This window comes from Squalius cephalus (assembly GCF_949319135.1).
Source record: "Squalius cephalus genome assembly, chromosome: 4".
Lineage (NCBI taxonomy): Eukaryota > Metazoa > Chordata > Actinopteri > Cypriniformes > Leuciscidae > Squalius > Squalius cephalus.
In genome coordinates, this window is record NC_137125.1 from 50872322 (window position 1) to 50892455 (window position 20134).

At 37.8% G+C, this 20134-nt stretch overlaps 1 protein-coding gene across 2 annotated transcripts; it reads left to right on the forward strand.

Annotated features, from left to right (window-relative positions):
* The first annotated feature begins 653 nt into the window (after window positions 1-653).
* Window positions 654-14874, forward strand: lrrn3b (leucine rich repeat neuronal 3b). 2 transcript variants are annotated; one of them, XM_079869486.1, is made up of 2 exons: window positions 654-969; window positions 9718-14874. In XM_079869486.1, exon 2 carries the CDS (start codon window positions 10061-10063, stop codon window positions 12179-12181), a length of 2121 nt encoding a protein of 706 aa, XP_079725612.1. In that variant the 5' UTR covers window positions 654-969; window positions 9718-10060; the 3' UTR covers window positions 12182-14874. The 2 variants fall into 2 exon arrangements, with proteins under 2 accessions (XP_079725612.1, XP_079725613.1); XM_079869487.1 differs by having other exon boundaries at window positions 9722-14874.
* The last annotated feature ends 5260 nt before the right edge of the window (window positions 14875-20134 follow it).

Consider the following 20134-nt stretch of genomic DNA (forward strand, 5'->3'; position numbering starts at 1 on the left):
AATAGCAAAAGAAAAACTCCACAATAGTTATTTCACAACTTTCGAAAGAAGAAAAAAATAGAGAGCGATTGATAACAGTCGGAAGGGAGAAAGATATCAATTTTACTGACATCACAGCCGCTGTTTTAGAAACACCCTCACAGCAGCGTTAACTAGTTTTTATTTTATTTTATTATTTGTTGTAAATGTAATATAATACAATGTAGGCCTAGGCCTATTGTGTTATAAATGTAGCCTACATAGCCTACTAAACGTTGCAGGATTTACGACGCTGATGACCGTTAAAACGCATCATCAGTCTGTGAAACAATTTAGTTGTAAGTTATTGTAATTGTGTGTGACTAACTAAAAAACTAACCTTATATTTTGTTGTAGCCAAACAAAACTTCAGTTAATTACTGTACAAACTTTCTCATAGCCTACTCCCTGTTACTTTTATACATAATGTCCCAAAAGACAACCCAACACACTACGCAATCAGAAATTAATACCAGCATATCCATTTTCTTAGTCTCTCTTTATTTCTCCAACGGTTCCTGTCTGACAGACGTTGCTGTTTAGCCAATCAGATGCGAGAGTTTCTCTCCGCCCCGCCGCTATTGGTTGTTCTCTGGAGACTCGGGGGCTGTTCCGATATTAATGACCGCTGGGCAGAGAGACAGCGGCATGTCAATGTGACAACCGAACGAGCGGCTGCAGATGCGCCTCTGAACGCGGAGGAAGGAGGAGGTTGTCAGTGCGAGGGACTCTAAAAAGCTTCCACACGGCTCTCACCTGCTGGATTTTGCCTCATTTTCAAGGCAAAATCTCAACGTTAGGACCGCTGTTATTTCTCCATCTGCGTTAAAAGAAGAACACGCGCGCGTATTTTCATTTGCGTGGCGCGCGCTTCCCGCTCTCTGGAGCACTGCGCTATAGATGAACGGAATACATGTCGCTTTATCAACCGGAATGACATACGTTGAAACGGTAAGTTGTCATATTTGTCAATTCAACCTCATCTATTTTGTTCATAAATATACATTTCAGTCGTTTTACTGCATGCCTATCCACATTCAAGTTGAGAGAATATGCGCCAGAGTGAGATAATATGCGTCAGAAGGAGCAGAAATGGAGGGGAAATGGATAACAAGCACGTATGGTAGTTGAATAAATAGTCATGTCAACCTGGACCACTGCACAGAATTCCTGTTGCTGATATCGCGGTCGGAGAACCAACGCATGTGTGCATCAGCAACAGGAAATCTGTGTTCCAGCTTGGCATGCGTATTTTTTGGACACAAGGCACGTCCTGGACGGATAGCCACAGGCATTCTTGCATCTGGCTGTTCTCAATCTCACTTATATCACCCTGTTGCCGTCCAAGATGTTCTACAGCACCCCTATAGCACATGCATTTAAAATGCAGTCGCCTTGAGCATCCACTGTACAGTAAGGATCGTTAAATGAATCGTTGAATGGAGGCATTGTGATTCGGATCCATTCGTCTGATCTGCATTCACTGCTTCAGTCTACTTTATACCATGCACAGCACAACATCTCCAATGCAGATGATGACATTTTTTTTAACCCAGCTGTTAATCACACAACCAGGGAGTTTGTCCTCCCACATCTTTTTGTAGACGGAGGCGGAGGGGAATCGTTGCACACGGGCATCGTACTTTCTGATACACAAGTCAGAGATTGCAAATAGCATTTTATGAGCTTGCATCATTGTAACAAATATTTTGGATAGTGCATCAAATTAAAATAAAATTCAAAGGAGATTGCATGCAGTGCATGATGCATCCTTATATGTAAATATCCATATGTGACCCTTATCTACTAGTAAATAGATACCAAGTAGATCAACTTGTTTCAGGGGCAAAAGTAACGTGGCCTGGAATAAAAAATATGGAAGGTTTTGGCTAATGAGTAGGTTTTACCATAGAGGACCTTGTCCTGCGTGACAACCATTACCGGGCCTGGGGATTCACTGACGCTTTACAAAGCAAAAATGTTGAGCAAAAATATTGTGTAGGCTATACAGTAATATATATAGTATATATATATATATATTATTGTGTATATTTGTGTCCTTGGAGTCTCTTTCATGACAAACTCTACAAACTTAGGCCTGAGTGGGCAATTTTTAATCAAAGATGTAATCACATGGGCCATTTGATGGCTGCTCTAATTAACAGACAATAAGTAAAACCCTTGATATAAGGATCTATTAGACATGGCTTTTGTGAGCACATTGAAGTCTAACTGATTTTAGTCCCTCTTTATATGATGAGGTGCTGGAAAATTGCTTTCTCTGATCGTTACATCGTACCAGTTGGAGACACAAAGCAATGGTCGATGTGCGGTTTTGAAATGTTATTTATGCATTAAATATGCTTGATCTGGCAGATCATAATGCTCGTACACTTATCATAAAATTGAGCAAAGACCATTTATCTTGTTTAACACATTTATTTTGTCATTATATGCTATATTGAGGAATGTAAACCCATCAGATTCAACACTTTCGATTACCAAAACTAAGCTTATTTTTCTAGTCAACATTTAACCAGCTGCTAAGACATACAAGTTTACTAAGATAACAGGTGCCAGAGAAGCCCTCTTCTTGTGCACTATGTGTGAGTGAAAATGAGTATCTCACATGGTACAGTTGAAGCAGGAGTTGCTAGATATTTCTGTGCTAGAGATGAAACGTATGAAAAGTTAATCACGATTATAGTAAACAAAAAGTTCACGGTTATCAATATAATCACTGTGTTGTTAATGTGCTGGAAATATTCAAAAAGTACTGATATACATTCTCAAACTGAAATCATTTCTCAAACTTTTACATCGAAAACCAACAAACTGCAAATAAAATTAGGAGCTCTATGCACTTTTTGTTTGCATAAACAAGAAAATTCTACAACACCCATTAACAACAACGGCCGGATTTTAAATGAACAATCAATTTTGCTTGGGTGCCTGTGTGATATTTTTGCTGACTTTGCTTAATGGTGGACAGTATTTACCGTGAGTTTTTCAAATTGCAGGAATCAAATCATTTCGGCCTACCAGGGTTACAGGTGCTTGAGCCATTGTAGATGCTCAGTGTGATAAATTCCCAACTCCCAAGGTCATCTAACTGTCTAACTGTGTTCAGTAATTTATTTGCATTATTTTTATTAAATTATATTAACGCATCAAAGATTTAGAATTACGCGTTAATGCGATAATGTTACACACACACACACACACACACACACACACATATATATATATATATATATATATATATCAAAAAAGATAACTACCTATGACTTATCCTAAATTTCTGTCTATTGAATCCTAAATTTCTGTCTATTGAAAAGGTCACCACACTCCAGATTCTTTCATTGTTTCAAAAGCCTCGACTAGTTCTTTTTCAAACTATAGATTTTGATAAGAGAATATGATAGCAGCATATGCTATCTGTGCTTTCAGGAGTAAACAGAGCAGAACCATCTGAGGAGCACTGCTGTGCTCTCCATCTGTTCTTAGATAAGAATGATACCTGTAGTAGAGGTATCCGGTGCGGTATAAAGCACATACTGGGAGAACTGGGATCTCATTATGCAAAAACAGTCAAGCTAGAGATGTTAAGAAAACACTAAACCATGCACAGCTACACCAATAGATCGACTGACACTTGCTATTGGGAACAAGCTTTCAATCAATCAGGCCCAATTAGAGTGAAATGCTGTATTTGTACCCTGGGGAATTTTATTGGTTTTCATAATTAGGTTCTTCATATAGAGTGTAGCTTAGTGATGCAGTTATCCTGTGCGTTGTGCACGGTATCCTTCCCTTAGGCTAGGTTATGTACAGTATGTTAGAGCAAACAGCAACGTTTCATGTCTCTGTATGAGCAATATGCAATAACACCGTGGATCAACTGTTAGGGACAGATGAGTCCGAATGTTCTTACAGCATATTTAGAACTCAGTGGAAAATGCTGGAAAACTACTGAAAACTAAAAGAGAATGCATAATTAGAGATGTAAAATTATGAATTATCTGATTATTAATGTCAGTGTGTTATGTGTTTAACTACAAACTACATTTGCACCCAGAGAATCAGTTGAACCCGACTCAATACAAGCAGTAATGACTCAGTAAAGACTAGGGCTGTAACGATATGCGTTATGAAACCGAAATCGCGACACTCAGATCCATGAACCTGTGTCGTGGTGTGAGAAGGCAGAATCGCGACACACTCCTTCCAACTCCCAGAGTTATCCTTCCCGTCCAGATCCAATGCGACCCCATCTTTAAATTACTCTTAGTATCATTTGAAGTTAACATTATAAAATCAGAGGCCTAGACCTACACCAGAAAACTAGTTGAGGATAAATTCTTTAAAATTGGGCAATTCCAGCGTTATGGAAGTGACATGTGCAGTAAAAACTTGAAATATAAATTCTCAGAAAATGCATTTAACACCAATATATTGAAACGTCTGTTTATATATCCATACTTCCTTTACAAAGGAGTCCAGACATTAGAAAAATATCAGTCTAAATATGTGTTTTATATTTAATATGAGGGAAATACACATGCGTTACAGAAAAAATCTTCAACTTAGGTGGCAAAATATTTTTAGTAATTCTGTGAATTACTAAACGCAAACCAATACTACCCACCAGATGAAGAACTTGGCTCTCCACAGAACATAAGTTAAAAAAAATATATTTTATTTTTCTTGTTCGTATTTATTAGGAAAAAACAATGTTATGGACGTGACAGTTCTCCGTTACGGACGTGACCGCTCTGAAAGTAGCACTAAAAGACTGCTTTAAAACTTTCACAGAGACCTCAAACAGAAAGCACAAAGCCTTTCATCAATTGCCTGGACTTAATAAATAATAAGTAAATATAGCAAACAATAGATAATCAGGACACGGAGGCGCCGGCGCGTGGACTGGAGCTCGTCTCATAAATGAACCGAAACTCAGCGTATAAGGTAGACTACTTGCCTCACAGACCTGAGAAATATATCTATAGAAAGCTTGAAATGTCTATTCTATTCAGTTCAAAACAAAAGAAAACAGACTGCTCTCTGCTTATGTAATCCGTATGAAATGTGCATTTCTCTCTGGTGCGTTCACTACTGCGAAGATCGCGAGTCAGCATCGTCAACTTCATATTTGCAGCCGACACTGACACAGAAAACACTTGTTTATTAATAAACAATTAAAATGTCTACTTGCTATATTTGACATATTCATAATCATTACTTTTGCCGGTTCTATGTGACAGCTTTTAGGTGCTTTATTGGCAGCGCCACCCTTACATGTTATATGAACGCATCACAACTGCATTAGCACCGAAAACGTGGAGGTTTTTTTTCAACCCCCACAGTTTATGTTCACTTGAGACATAACTGGTTGTGTTTATGTAAACCATGTGTGTATTTTAAGTCCAATAAGATGCGAAAGATAACTTAGTTTAGTACTCAAGGGCTGTTTGACACTCTTTTAGTGTTCGTGTGGTTGGGGTGTACACGCTTAGAAAAGCATGTGAATAAAATGTTTAAACGACAAGGCTTTAAAACACATGTAAAGAATACACTTTCATGATTGTGAATAATTGCAATGTCACGTGTGCGTAACTCTACCTCTAAATTAACATGTGATGTGAATGTATGTCGCGTTGTACAGTATGTGGGACGGAGGCGCCAGAACTGCAACTGATAGAATGCACTGTAGCTTGATACTAGCATATTTCTTCAAAAGCAGATTGTGGAGACATTTCACGATCAAAAGTCATGATATCGCACACCCCTATGTGTAAGCATGAATTTGATTTTCTTAAAAGAGAAAATCAGCATCAAACAGTCAGTTACACATTTTAGAAACTGTCATGTACACTTGTATTCTTTGAGGGAAAGAAAATACGGCGGTGGAAAAGCTGAAACCTGTGGGGTCCATCGGTTAATTTGGAACATTGATTCTACATTAACCGTCGACTCTGCGCTGATTTTGTGAGCACATAGGAGCAGGTGCAAAGGGAAATGTTCCTTGTGCATTGCACTGGAAACAATATGCACACACATTGCATAGCAAAGCCTATTTAATGGACTCGTCCCTTACCTTTTAATCGCAAATCAATGAAGTAAAGGGCAGGGGGAGGAACAGCGAAACAGACTATGCCTCCCACTGAGAGGTCTATGCAAATTGGTTGGCTGCTAGGCCCTTTGCGTCTTCTCCAGGCCTGATTGAACAACTTACACTAAACATACGAAGAGAGGTGGAAACAAAATGAAAGCTGCAGTGAAATACAAAGAGGAGACAGAGCATGGGTGTAAGAGTAAGAAGAGGGGTGTCTTTCTGTAGACATTTGTGTGAACCGTTGCCCTACTTTCTGTACGTGATCTGTATGACACAAGTTTAACTAGAAATGAAATTCTACAGCTACAACATTGTATTTATTAAAATAACCCATGTAAGTTTGCTGGTTACTTTTATGTTCTTGGCAGATATGTTCTAATCCAAAAAAGTATTTTGTGCTTATGACAATTAACAAAAAATTAAGTGAAGTAGTATAATGGCTAGGAAGTGGAAAACTAGTTGTTTGAGACCCGTAAAAAATAAAACATCATAAAATCAAAATACATAAATGCACTTTCTAGAAAAGTGTGCTTAATGTGTATAAAACTCCAATTTAATGCCAATATAACTTCTTAACAGTGAAAAAAAAAAAGGGTTCTAGGGGTAGATATCAGTTAGGTACAAGGACGGGTCAATACTACTTATTTCAACACATCTAACAGGATTACCACAAATTAAAGTAAAAAACAACAACAACACACACACATAATGAAGAAACAGATGCAAAAAATAAAATAAATAAATAAACAAAAAACAACAGCATAATCCCAAGAGCAGTTTGCACTGAGTTGCTACAGCTATTTTCCAATACCCAGTGGGGCTAGTTTGAGCTTTAAGAGGACCTCAAGCTTAGTAATCAGTCCCCAGCCCAAGATTTACAGCCCATCTCAAATAGCACGGCCCAAAGCAAACATTGGAGCCGGGCTGCCACCGTTCAGCCTGAGTTACTTCCCAGGGTCAGCAGGCCTTCTGCCCACCGGACACATTTATTCAAACATGCCCCTATATTTCACAAGCCCAATCAAGATGATGCTAGCTCTGTGATATCAGGTCTGGCAAATAACGACGGGCAACGATTCTCCAGCTCTTCTCCCTCCAATTTCGTTGACTTACTCTGCAGTACATCAGGACGGTGATTAGAGGCATCCATCTTGAAATTCCATTTTCTCTGGTATTAGTTGCATTTCTCTCTGTCTCTGAAAGTGTGCCGCACTATGCAAGGTATTGCCACTTACGCTCTATGAGCCACGGTGTTGTTCCAAGTCCTTAAGTGTGTACGTTCTCACCTACACTTAACTGGGTTAGGCCTAATTTCCTTCATTTGTCTTTGACTGGAGTTTTGAATGGGTGTGCAGTACCTTTATTGCTGTTACACAGTTATTGGAGGTTAATACATGTTTAGTCGTATTAGTTTGTCTCCTCTCCTGGGATTTTTTTTTTTTTTTTTGTGGATACTTTAACAGAAACAGCCTCTGGAACACAATCATGCCAACCATTACATGCAAAACAAGACAGTATTTACCATTGCAGAATCTAGAGCTTTTACATGGTTATTTCTGGAGGATAGTGTAATGATTTTGTAGTCTTAAAATGAATAAAAAGTTCTTTGATTTTTTTCTCACTTCACAATATACAGTACATGCAATATGCCAAATAGTTTTAGCTACCTTTTTAGCTGTAGTTGAATAATCAAAATAATTGTGTTCTGAAATATTGTGGACATACCAAACAGTTGCAGATAATTCTGTGGAACTATTGAAACCTTGATGTAACACACTCAAAACAGTGCCAAATTATTCAAGCCTCATTGAACTACGCCTTTATTGTGCATTGGTAAATGGTCCTATTCACTATGTGAAACACTGAAACTCTGGCCCTGCATCAAAAACATAACCTTGTCTAAAAGGGCAAGATAATAAAAACAATCCTGCATAACAGAAAATGCAAAGTAGTACAAAAACATATTGAATGTGAACTGTCTCTAATAAGAGAAACACTTATTATTACATTTATTATGCACCCTTAAATTGTTCTACACTTAAATTATATTAAATACTAAGGACTAATTTAAATCACTATTAATATCTTGTAAAATATCTGGAAAAGGTATCACAGGTCCAGAAATATCCCAAATCAGAAGAAGAGACTAGAAAGATCAAAAGAATAACTAACTGCATTTTCGCCTTTTGCACATTAACACTATGCTGTTAACATACAAGCATGCTTACGCTCTGCACTAGTAGTGAACCAGCACTACCATAGAGAACATGCAGGTACTGCAGGAGCAGTGCTCCATTTAACACCTAGGAAAATAGGCCATTCGTGTCAGTCAAGAAAACTAGATGCATTTGGCTGACACAGGTATTGTGAAGCATCCATTTTCCAACCACTGTGAGAGCAGCTGCACACCTACAGTATGAGGTGTAATAAACACCCAAATTTAATAGCACTCATTACCCGCTAGACTTTACAATTTGCAATTAACAATTTGACTCTGTCTATGGAAAGAGAGTGTAGTTCTCTGTTTACAACACAAGTATAGTTCAGTGATGGCGAGACATTAACAGACCAGATACTCTTTTGGAATCATGATTACCAGACAAAACTGAAACGGAGAAGGCCCTGTATACCATGTATTTCAAACAGATTCTGTTGCCACAAATATTAGTCACCAGAAGGTCCCTTTATTGAAGCTTTTTCTGAATGTTCTTGGCTTTATGAAGAATCTTGTTGCCTTGGAAAATCACACATTTCGCCCCCTCAAATACTCAACACACTCATACCTCCACAGAGCATTGAGGGATGAACTCCCATTCCTCCATGTCTGCAAAGCTTACTGCAGACTTTTTGTGGAATCCTTACTTACTCACCACCTTCCTTAGCCACTGAAGTTGAAAAGAGGGATGATGATTTGATGGAAAATTCTCACTCCTTTTGTCTCACTCACTTTCTTTCTGGCTACAGCTTCCATGGTAACCTTGGTGATGCAGAGAGCTCTCACAGGATTACTGTTTTACTACCATTTTAAAGGCTCTTCTGCATAGCAAAACAAAGATAGTTGCTTTTAACAGTAGGAAAATAACAAACAATTGATATAATACTGTTGAGACAGACCCAACATGGCATGTGCAGATAAAATATGTAATATTCAAGGCCATGGTATATGTTGCTTATTGCCCAGTTGCAATATTTTCACTAAACAGGAGTGTAATAAGAATGTTTTGTGTACACAGCTATAACATTTCATCATGGTGCATTGCATTAGGAATGTACCCTTTTGAAAAATAAGCAGCAATATTAATGCCTACAACAAGTCAAACACACTAAGCTTTGTAATTCCCATATTTTAGGACAACTTCGGCTTTAGAATCCCAAAATAATATCTTGGGTGAAGGACACCCATATCCATATGTCAAAGGCTTAGTGTGCAAGGTACTGCTGAATAAAATGTCAGCAGACATCAGAGTGCTTTAATGTGGCTTTTGTAAATGTCAGCATGCCTCTGTCTTGCCTTAGTGATGCCCTTGCATTTTTCGATAATTATATGCTAATATTTTTCATCTCTTTCTTCTTATTTTCCTCAGGTAGAAGTGGATTAGGATGATGATGGCACCATCCATAGTATTAAATGAAATGAACAGCCTTGCGTCTGCCTAGCTGAAACCACCGCTACCTGAAGTTTAATGGTGACCTTTTCACCTTTATCTGCCCAGCCAGTAAAATTCCATACACCACCTTCAATCTGAATAACGGGAGACTTAGCAACGGGACATTGCATCTGTTGACAGCACATCGGTCAGGGCCTAGGGAAGGCCCTCTGTTGGATTCAATAGTGATCACCACAAATGGTTGATTATTTTTGAAGTGAAGTGCTTTTGCTGCAAAATCTTTAAGGACCAACTCCTTACTGGTGGGAACTGTGCCAATATGAAGGACATATCATTTGCGGATTATTTGCTAGTGGGCCTTGCAGTGACTACTTTTGTTCTTGCTACAGAAGAGAGAGTCAGTTGTCCAAAACTTTGTGTATGTGAAATTAGACCCTGGTTTTCCCCTAGCTCCGTCTATATGGAGGCTCCTACTGTTGACTGTAATGACCTGGGGCTTTTTAACCTGCCCATGAGATTGCCATCTGATACACAAGTCGTTTTACTTCAGACCAACAACATTGCTAAGATTGAGCACTCTTTGGATTACCTGCCCAACATCACTGAGATTGATCTCTCACAAAATAACCTGTCATCAATAAGTGACTTCAACATTGGCCACCTCCCTCAACTCTTATCCCTACACATGGAGGAAAACTGGATATGCGCCCTACCAGACAACAGCCTTTCTCAACTGACCAATCTTCAGGAGCTCTACCTGAATCATAACCTCATCTCCTTTATTTCTCCAGAGGCTTTTCGTGGCCTTCAGAGCTTGCTGAGACTGCACCTCAACTCCAACCGGCTTCAGAGTATAAAAAGTGAATGGTTTGAGCCATTACCAAATTTGGAAATTCTAATGATTGGGGAAAATCCTATCCTTTCAATTCAGGATATGAGCTTCAAGCCTCTAAGAAACCTGCGCAGTCTGGTTCTTACTAGAATGAACCTCTCACAGATACCAGATGATTCACTTCTGGGCCTTGACAATCTGGAAAGTATCTCATTCTATGATAATACATTCCCTAAGGTACCCCATGGTGCTCTCAAGCATCTTAAGAGCCTGAAGTTTTTGGATCTCAATAAGAACCCCATAGGGAGAATTCAAAGGGGTGACTTTGTGGACATGCTCCATCTTAAGGAATTGGGCATTAACAGCATGCCTGAGTTGGTGTCCATTGATAGTTTTGCCCTCAACAACCTCCCAGAACTGACCAAAATCGAAGCCACCAACAACCCTAAACTTTCGTATATACATCCAAATGCTTTCTATAGGCTACCAAGGCTGGAAACTCTAATGCTAAATGGAAATGCTTTAAGTGCCCTGCACCGGATCACAGTAGAGTCCCTCCCAAATCTTCGGGAGGTAAGCATGCACTCTAACCCTATCCGTTGTGACTGCGTTGTACGGTGGATGAACATGAACAAGACAAACATCCGTTTCATGGAGCCTGACTCCCTGTTCTGTGTGGAACCTCCAGAGTATGAAGGTCAGCATGTGCGGCAGGTTCACTTCAGAGAGATGATGGAGATCTGCCTGCCTCTCATCTCTTCAGAGAGCCTCCCCACACAAATCAGTGTGGATAGTGGGAGATCTGTGTCCCTGCACTGCCGTGCCTTTGCTGAACCTGAGCCAGACATATACTGGGTGACTCCGTCTGGGAGAAGGATCATCCCAAATGCAGTTTTTGAGAGATTCTACATGCACCCTGAAGGCACCCTTGATATTTATGATATCACTGAGAATGAGGCTGGATTGTACACGTGTGTGGCACACAATCTTGTTGGGGCAGACCTAAAATCTGTCTCGGTGGAGGTAAATGGATACTTCCCACAGCCTGTCAATGACTCACTGAATGTCAACATCCAATCTGTACAGACCAACTCTGTGTTGATCTCCTGGAAGGCCTCTCATGGTAGCCTGGCACCAAACATTAAGTGGTATACAATGCCCAGTGCAAACCATCCAACTATGGCATTCACAGCTAGGGTACCATCTGACATGACTGTATACAATCTTACACATCTCAACCCTGCTACACAGTACAAGGTGTGTGTGGACATTCACAGCATCCATCATAGACACGACACCAAGTGTGTCAATGTCCTAACTAAAGGATTAGAACAAGCCGTAAAGAACTCAGAGAGGTGGGACGTGGCACTGATTGCTGCATTTGGTCTACTTTTCATTGTGATCTTAGTGGCTTGCTTTCTGATTTATGTCTTTATGAGGAACCACTGCATTTATGGAGAACTGAAGCGATACCCTTCCAAAATGGCTCTGATGTCTGAGACCAGCCAGCAGTCTCCTTTTACAAGGCTCTGGATTTCTGGGAAAGGGATGCCAGCTGCTGTTGAGGTTAAAGCTACAGTCATAAATGTGTTGGACAATGCCTTTTAAGCTGCACACGCAGAGGACCACAAATACTACAAGCAAACTGACAAGGCAAGAGTGGAGAACATACTGTTCCAACTTGCCATTTATCTTTTTGCCTTGACACAGACATCAAATTCAAATGGAAGGGATGTCTGAAAATCTATAACTAGCTCTATATCCCCTCATCATGAGCTGTCAGATGTGGCAAATGGCAATGGAACAGTGGTAACTAGCGAGAAGTAGAGGGAGAGACTTGCTGCCAAAATATGCAGTGTGATATTTGTAGGCCATTCACTGAAAACAGATGATATTAAGACCTCAAGAAGGTGTTGTTTCTCATACCTGACTGTTACATGTGTAAAGAGTAGTGGAACAGTCTTTGTGGTCCCAAGCAATACCGTCTGTGCTGTACGACAACCATAGGCGCGTTAGAGACCTGACTGTTTGTTGAGAAGGAAATCTAGTAGAATAGAAGATCACGGTGATTATGATGTGAACTTTTGATGAAATATGTCGTTTTTCTATTTAAAAGCAGATCTGTCTTTTCATGGCTAAAATTGTTATATATTCTATCCAGAAATGTAACAGGTATCTTCTGTGCAGTAGCCAGGCAGTAAACAAGTGTGAATTACTTGCAGTATGACAGATACAACTTAAGCAACGAGACCACACATTTGCTGAATAAAACACAAATGTACATTTTAAGGAATCTATATACATACATATATTATATTTGATTATATTACTATCAGGACTGGATGTTGTTGAATGCAGACGCTTTAAAAGCATCTCTCATATAAATTGCCGTAGGTTGATCATGACAGGGTAAGTGCCTACTCCTGAATCTTACACCAGAAAAAAGAAAAAGAAAAAAAAATCACTTTTGAATGTTACTTCTAATGGTTTCCTGAGAGATCCCTGGAGAACAGAGCCATGATTCCAGCCTCACGCAAATTTGTGCAAATACTATATCAGTATTTCTAGCATAAACATGGTTTAAAAGCATTGCGTCCTTGCTTTGAGTGTGAAAAAGCCATTTTTATATTGACTGTCTGTTCTACCCTAAACACATTAGTCAATCAGACCAATGTGCTTAAGGTAATGTAAAAACTAAATAAATGTCAGCATTTTTTTTCTCATGTTGGAATAAGGATGTTTACTGATCTAGTTTCTGGGGAATAAAAAAAAAATCATTTACCATTATGAACACGTGTCTTGAGAGAATAGTTCATCCAGAAAAAAAAAATTCTGTCATCATTTACTCACCCCTCATATTATTCCAAACTCATATAACTTTTTCTTCTGCCAAACACAGAATCTCCAAGCTGCTCCTATCTATACGATGAAAGTGAATAGGGATGGATGCGGTCAAGCTTAAAAGACAAACAAACAGATGAACTTGGAACATGTTGCAGTGCAAATTGAACAAATATCATTGTATGGAAAAGAGCAGTTCAGACGTTCTGCTAAACATCCTAAGTGTTTACACCTAAGTAAGTCAAATGTGATTGAAACAACATGAGGGTCAGCAAATGGCAATCATTTGTAGGTGAACTATTTTTCCAGTGGTATAAGGAGGGGACTGCCAGATTTAAATCTAAGACAGCCAAACCAGCAGCAAAGAATCACATTGTATTTGCTCCATTTAAGATCCAGGACAGACTCACAACCCAAAAAATTACAAACATGATGAATGCTCGTCAGTCACTGACTGACACGGAAGATTTGTCAGACAGGTGTGCTCGTACATCAGCAAGGCTTTCAGCAGTGCAGACAGGCCTTTTAGAGGCCGGCTATCACTCAAACACAAGGAGAGCTAAATTATAACTCAAACTCTATACCGGCACTGTTCAGGCAGGCTGGAGTCCACCAGCCTTTGCCCTCGCTTTTCAGTCACATTTCAGGTTGAGGTGCTTCTGTAGCTACAGACAAGGTCACCATGTACTGTATCAAAAGAGAAATTACATACCAGCAGAAGTACGGGACTATTCCTCTGAAATGGATTGTGGAATCCAGATAAGACTGTAATATTAGAAAGCATTGCCACAATTCAAAATTCATTGAGTAATCATACATGATTATGATTGTCCAGATTCCTGTGACTTTAGCTAAATTACATTGTTCAGTGGCAGCCACATAAAAAAAACATCTGTATTAAACTTTATATACACTGAATAAAAAAAGTTAGTGAGATGTCGCGATTTAATTCTTAAAGAGGACAAAACAAAATGAAATCCACAGATGAAATAACTCCAAGGCCATCTAATATGGTATAAGAATGCATCTGTCTGCATATTAAACCATTTCTAGACAAATAACATTAAGGAAGGAGTATGAAAGATTTTGCCATTGCAATTCATAGAACCTGCAAAAGCTTAAGGGGCCTAACAATGATATCCTAACAATTTCACTAAACACATTTTTGTTGAACATACTACCTAAACTATCTAAGACAAATTCAATTCCACAATGCCTGAAAACATGTAATATCGCAGGAATATTCCTAACAACAGTCATTTTCGCTTAGGTAGTCACACTAAGGAGAGATTACATTTCCCATAGTCCTGTTTGTTTATTAGCCAAACCCAGCTGGACACCTGAGTTATTGGCCTATTAAAAACTACATATTTGCTCTTGGGCCTTTCCTGCTACAGGTCACCATTGCAATAAAAAGCAAAATGACAACAATCATTTATAAAAAAATAAAAATTCATAGGCACCCAGAGAATTGGATAATCACAGCACTTAAAATCTCTGTGAGCTCACCCTGATGTGATCTGGCCTGCAAAATGTGGCTATGCCACAACCCTCAGTAAAATGCATATAAAATAATGTGTGATGTAGTGCTAACTAGTTCCCTGTAATGCAGGGGTAAAATGAAAAGGTCAGCAAAATTATACAACTGTAACTACTGAGAAATCAACATAGGATCAAATTAAATTAAATATATTTGACATAGTATAGTTTACAAAAAATGCAGTTGAAATCGCTTTTTCCTTGAAAGACAATCTTGCATTTAACTAGACAGTATTCAGTTCTGAGTGGTGACCACACTGAATGCATGTCCTGAAGAGACTAAATGTCAGGACAAATATGTTTCTCGCCCATCAGAGCACCACAGCCTCCAGATGCATTTGTCATGAGGTTAACAAAATGTTTTACTCACAGATAAGCAATCATGAAAAACAATAGTTCTTTGAATGCACCCGTAAAATGCTAACAAACACAACCACATTTGACAACATTTATGAATGTACAACATTTATCCGTTCATTCATTTTGACAAGCTTTCAAACTTTACAAATAATATATTGGCAGTCAGACCTGTTATGGCTCATTAATACTCCTCCGTTTCTAAGATAATACCTCTGAGTGAAAATGAGGACAACAACTAATTCCTTAGGGAGCCTTTTAGCCAGTTGGCACTCAGATTCCTGCATGGATCATTGCCTTCCTGATCATTGATCGATTGCTTTGCCTTTTAGCCCATGTGTTTGCAAAAAAGAATTTCACCAAGGCAGCTGAGACGCCCAATCAATGGATGGGCTAATGAGCTATTCACACCAGTGTCTGCACTCAAAGAGATGGGCAATAAAAGAGATCCCTCACATTTCTAACTGGACAGAACCGACATAAACAGGGTCACAGGTAGCGTCAGAAATTAAATTCTTTTATTAAGGAAGGATATTTGTCTCCATGGAATTGACTTTCAGGGACAATTTTTACTTTTATGAGAGCAAATTATAAACCGTCCATTTATGCCAAATACTTGTATAGAATTAATTAATCTGAATGTCACTATAGTGTCTAAACACCAGATAGACCTGTTTAATAATAATAATAATAATAATAATAATAATTATTAATGTACGGTGTATAATTATTTTCTATATATAAATACACACACATGCATGTATATATTTAAGAAATATTTGCATGTATATACTGTGTATATATATTTATATTATATATTAATATTTTATATATAAATAACACATTTTTCTTAAATATATACATGCATGTGTGTGTATTTATATATAGAAAATAATTATACACCGTACACACACATATATTATGTAGAAACAAACTTTTATTTTGGTTGCGATTAATCGTTTGACAGCCCTAATATATATACAGTACAGGCCAAAAGTTTGGACACATTACTATTTTTAATGTTTTTGAAAGAAGTTTCTTCTGCTCATGAAGCCTGCATTTATTTGATCAAAAATACAGAAAAAAATGTAATATTGTGATATATTATTACAATTTAAAATAATTGGTTTTCAATTTATTATACTTTAAATTATCATTTATTTCGGTGATGCAAAGCTGAATTTTCAGGATCATTACTCCAGTCTTCAGTGTCACATGTGACATCCAGTCAATCACATGATCCTTTAGAAATCATTCTAATGTTCTGATTTATTATGAGTGTTGGAAACAGTTCTGCTGCCTAATATATTTGATGAATAAAAGGTTAAAAAGAACTGCATTTATTAAAAAAAAAAAAAATGTTTTTTAATATAAATCTTCTTTATTATCACTTTTTATCAATTTAACACATCCTTGCTGAATAAAATTATTGATTTATTAAAAAAAAAATAAAGAAAAAAATTACTGACCCCAAATTACTGACCAGTAGTGTATATTGTTGTTATAAAACATTTCTATCTTGAAAACTTTTGCTTCTTTTTTTTTCTTTTCTTTTTTCTTTTTCTTTTTTTTTATTCATCAAAGTATCCTAAAAAAGTATCACAGGTTATGAAAAAATATTAAGCAGCAGAACTGTTTCCAACTTTGATAATGAATCATCATATTCAAATGATTTCTAAAGGATCATTTGATAGACTGGAGTAATGATCCTGAAAATTCAGCTTTGCATCACCGAAATAAATGATAATTTAAAGTATAATAAATTGAAAACCAATTCTTTTAAATTGTAATAATATATCACAAAATTACATTTTTTTCTGTATTTTTGATGAAATAAATGCAGGCTTCATGAGCAGAATAAACTTCTTTCAAAAACATTAAAAATAGTAATGTTTCCAAACTTTTGGCCTGTACTATATATATATATATATATATCACTGTCCAAAAAAATCTAGAGTATTTTTGTCACTTTTGTTCATTCCTGGCCCTGGCCATGTCCCCCTTCCAAGTTATGTCAGCATCTTCAATGTTCTTTTATAACGTGCCATAAGCAACAAACACAAGTAAATGGAGACAGCCCAATTTAGCTCAATTCTGTCTAGGATTACAAAATGGAAACTGCACTTTGAGGGAGAATTTAGATTTGGCCGTTGTGATTTAAAAATGTGTATACAGCAAATATCCACAGCGTTCCATTTTTCAGACTGACGATCCGGAGGGCAGCTTTTAAAGCAGCGTTGCCAGGCAACACCAATGAAAATGGCAAACAGTGTAAAACAATTTTGCCAATACTGAGCCTAAAGACTATTGCTTGCTACTGAACTTTTTGCCAGTTTGTTGCATGTGTCCCAGCATCATTTTAAAAGAATTTACAATCAAAGGCTTAAAAGGACACACCAAGGAGTTCAATAATACCTGGATAAAACTGTAATCTTTGCTCATGGGCAACTTTGTGAGCCAATCATTTGTGCTAAGAATTCCATGTGACTAATCACTTTAAAGCTGCAGGCATACTGAAAATGTTCTGACAACATGCTGATGGCACTACAAGAACACTGACCCACAGCACAGACCCATGTGAGATTACTAGTGTCTTCTTTTCTCTGGACAAAACTGCTTTCCAATTAAACTGATTGATATGGGAGAAAAAGCATTGCATGCTGTAGTAAAGAAATGTAAAACTATAAAATAGCCAGTACAACGGAATCTCCCTTTCAAACTGAACCAGTTTAAGAAATAATAGAATCTGTTATTCTCCAACTGGTTTGGAGTGTTGTCATTTTTGTTCATTTAAATTAAGCTGAAGTAAAATCTAATTATTTAAGTGAAAAACTTGACTAAAACAAATGTTCAAAAAAGACAAAAGCACAAAACCAAAATATTAAACCAAACTAAAATATGAAAAAGCAATTTCTAAATATTAATAAATGCTATTATAGTATATAAATAGTACTTAACATGGGTTAGCTACAACATTTGTTGGGCTGAAAAAGGGGGGAAAGCTTGTAGTGAAAGTAAATCAGAAAAGTGTTGCTGAAATCTACTTTTCTACAGCCTCTTTCTCTCTCTCTCTCTCCACACACACACACACACAATTACGTAGAATGAGTGTCATTTACACAAACTGCCAACACTTTATTTGATTGTTTTATAGGTTTAAAGCAGCAAAGTACCCCCTGAAGAACACGTATCCCTTGTTGGGAATCACTCAATTACACCATAACCTGGTTATCAGAGATATAAAGAACAAATCAAGTGTTAAGAGTTTGTGATCCATAAAATTACTATTTTGGTTAAGATGGAATTCCTACAGTCCATGAAAACCACAATGCTGATGGTCATGATAAAGTTACATTGAAATGTATACAGAAGCCGCAGCTGATATTAAAGTTTGTAACCACTCTGAGTGACATTTTCGTATGTGAAAATCGTGAACCATACATACAGTACTTAATACATTGAGGTGTGACAACATTAGAGCTGCCTTTCATTTCCATCTTTAAAACTTGTGCATTCCACATAGTCCTGCTCCTTGTGGCACATCAGAAGATTAGAAATGCCATATTCCCTCAGTTCATTACACGCTTCCTTGAGAACTACAATAACAATTGCCTGCGCTGCAGAAAAAAAAGTATTTGATGTTCATTATACTTTCTGTTGATTTCTCCTCTTTCCTCTCTCGCCTTTCAAGCTGCTTCTATTATATATTCCTCCCATATAAAATGAATCTCCCAAATTACAGCGACACTGCAAAAAATGTACTTCATATTGATAATAATTGCATTCATCATTAATTATCTATTTATATTATTTCGCAATTGCGATGAGGCATGCTGGTTGTTAGCAGCTCTAACTGTTGACAGTCTGCGCCACATGCTAATCTACGATTATGAAATGATCTGTCATTCCAATTGAGTTACTCTATAAGATACCTAAGAAATGATGCACTACCCATTCTGGAATTCAATCTTGTAAAAAGCTACCAAACAAATTCTCTTAAAACACCCATTCATAATCATCTGATCTTTCAAAACAGCCCCATTTAATGAAAAAAACAATGGCTGCAAGATTCAAGACAGCCGTCTCAATTACACTGAGGGAAAGGCCTGTTGTCTACTAGGCGCTTTACCTTTGGAAGAACATTGGTGATAATGAGACCTGTCCAGCTCCCTTTGAAGTCTTTCAGGCCATTAGGGAGATCCGAAGCAGGCCTGGTTCATCACACATGGATCCTGGTGCTTTAGCCAGCACCATCATTAATATCAGACCTGAGCTGACTGCTGTTATATGCCATTTCACAGTTAGCCACAGAGATAGAAGAAGTGTCTCCAACACAACCTTCACCATAGGTTAACAGGATGGAAGTGAGACGTGCAGGGGCAACTGGAATGCGTGAGAGCGTATCCATGCATCTAATGAGAGGGATCAATCAGGAACACGGTCGTCTCTAAAGCCAAAGCCTCTCGCTTTGTAGAGACACTGTCAGGAGCTGCTGTTCTCGAATCTGCCTTGTTCAAACTGACTGCTACAGTAACGCAAAGATATCGCCACAGGGTAATTTTTCAAAATGAGCACAAACCACATTATATCTCAACATCTTCCAACAGAAATGCATCATATCGATGCACTCTCTGAAGCAATCTCTTACAGCTGAAGTTACTGTTCCACGTCTCATAAAACACCCCATTTTAAAAGTAGATGGCCTACTTTTTCTACTTTTCTACTCAGACATATTCTATGATGCTGATGCAATGACTAGCATTAGATCTATGACTTGCGACCAGAGTTCAAGCCACAGAGACGCACCCGCTTTGAATACCATGA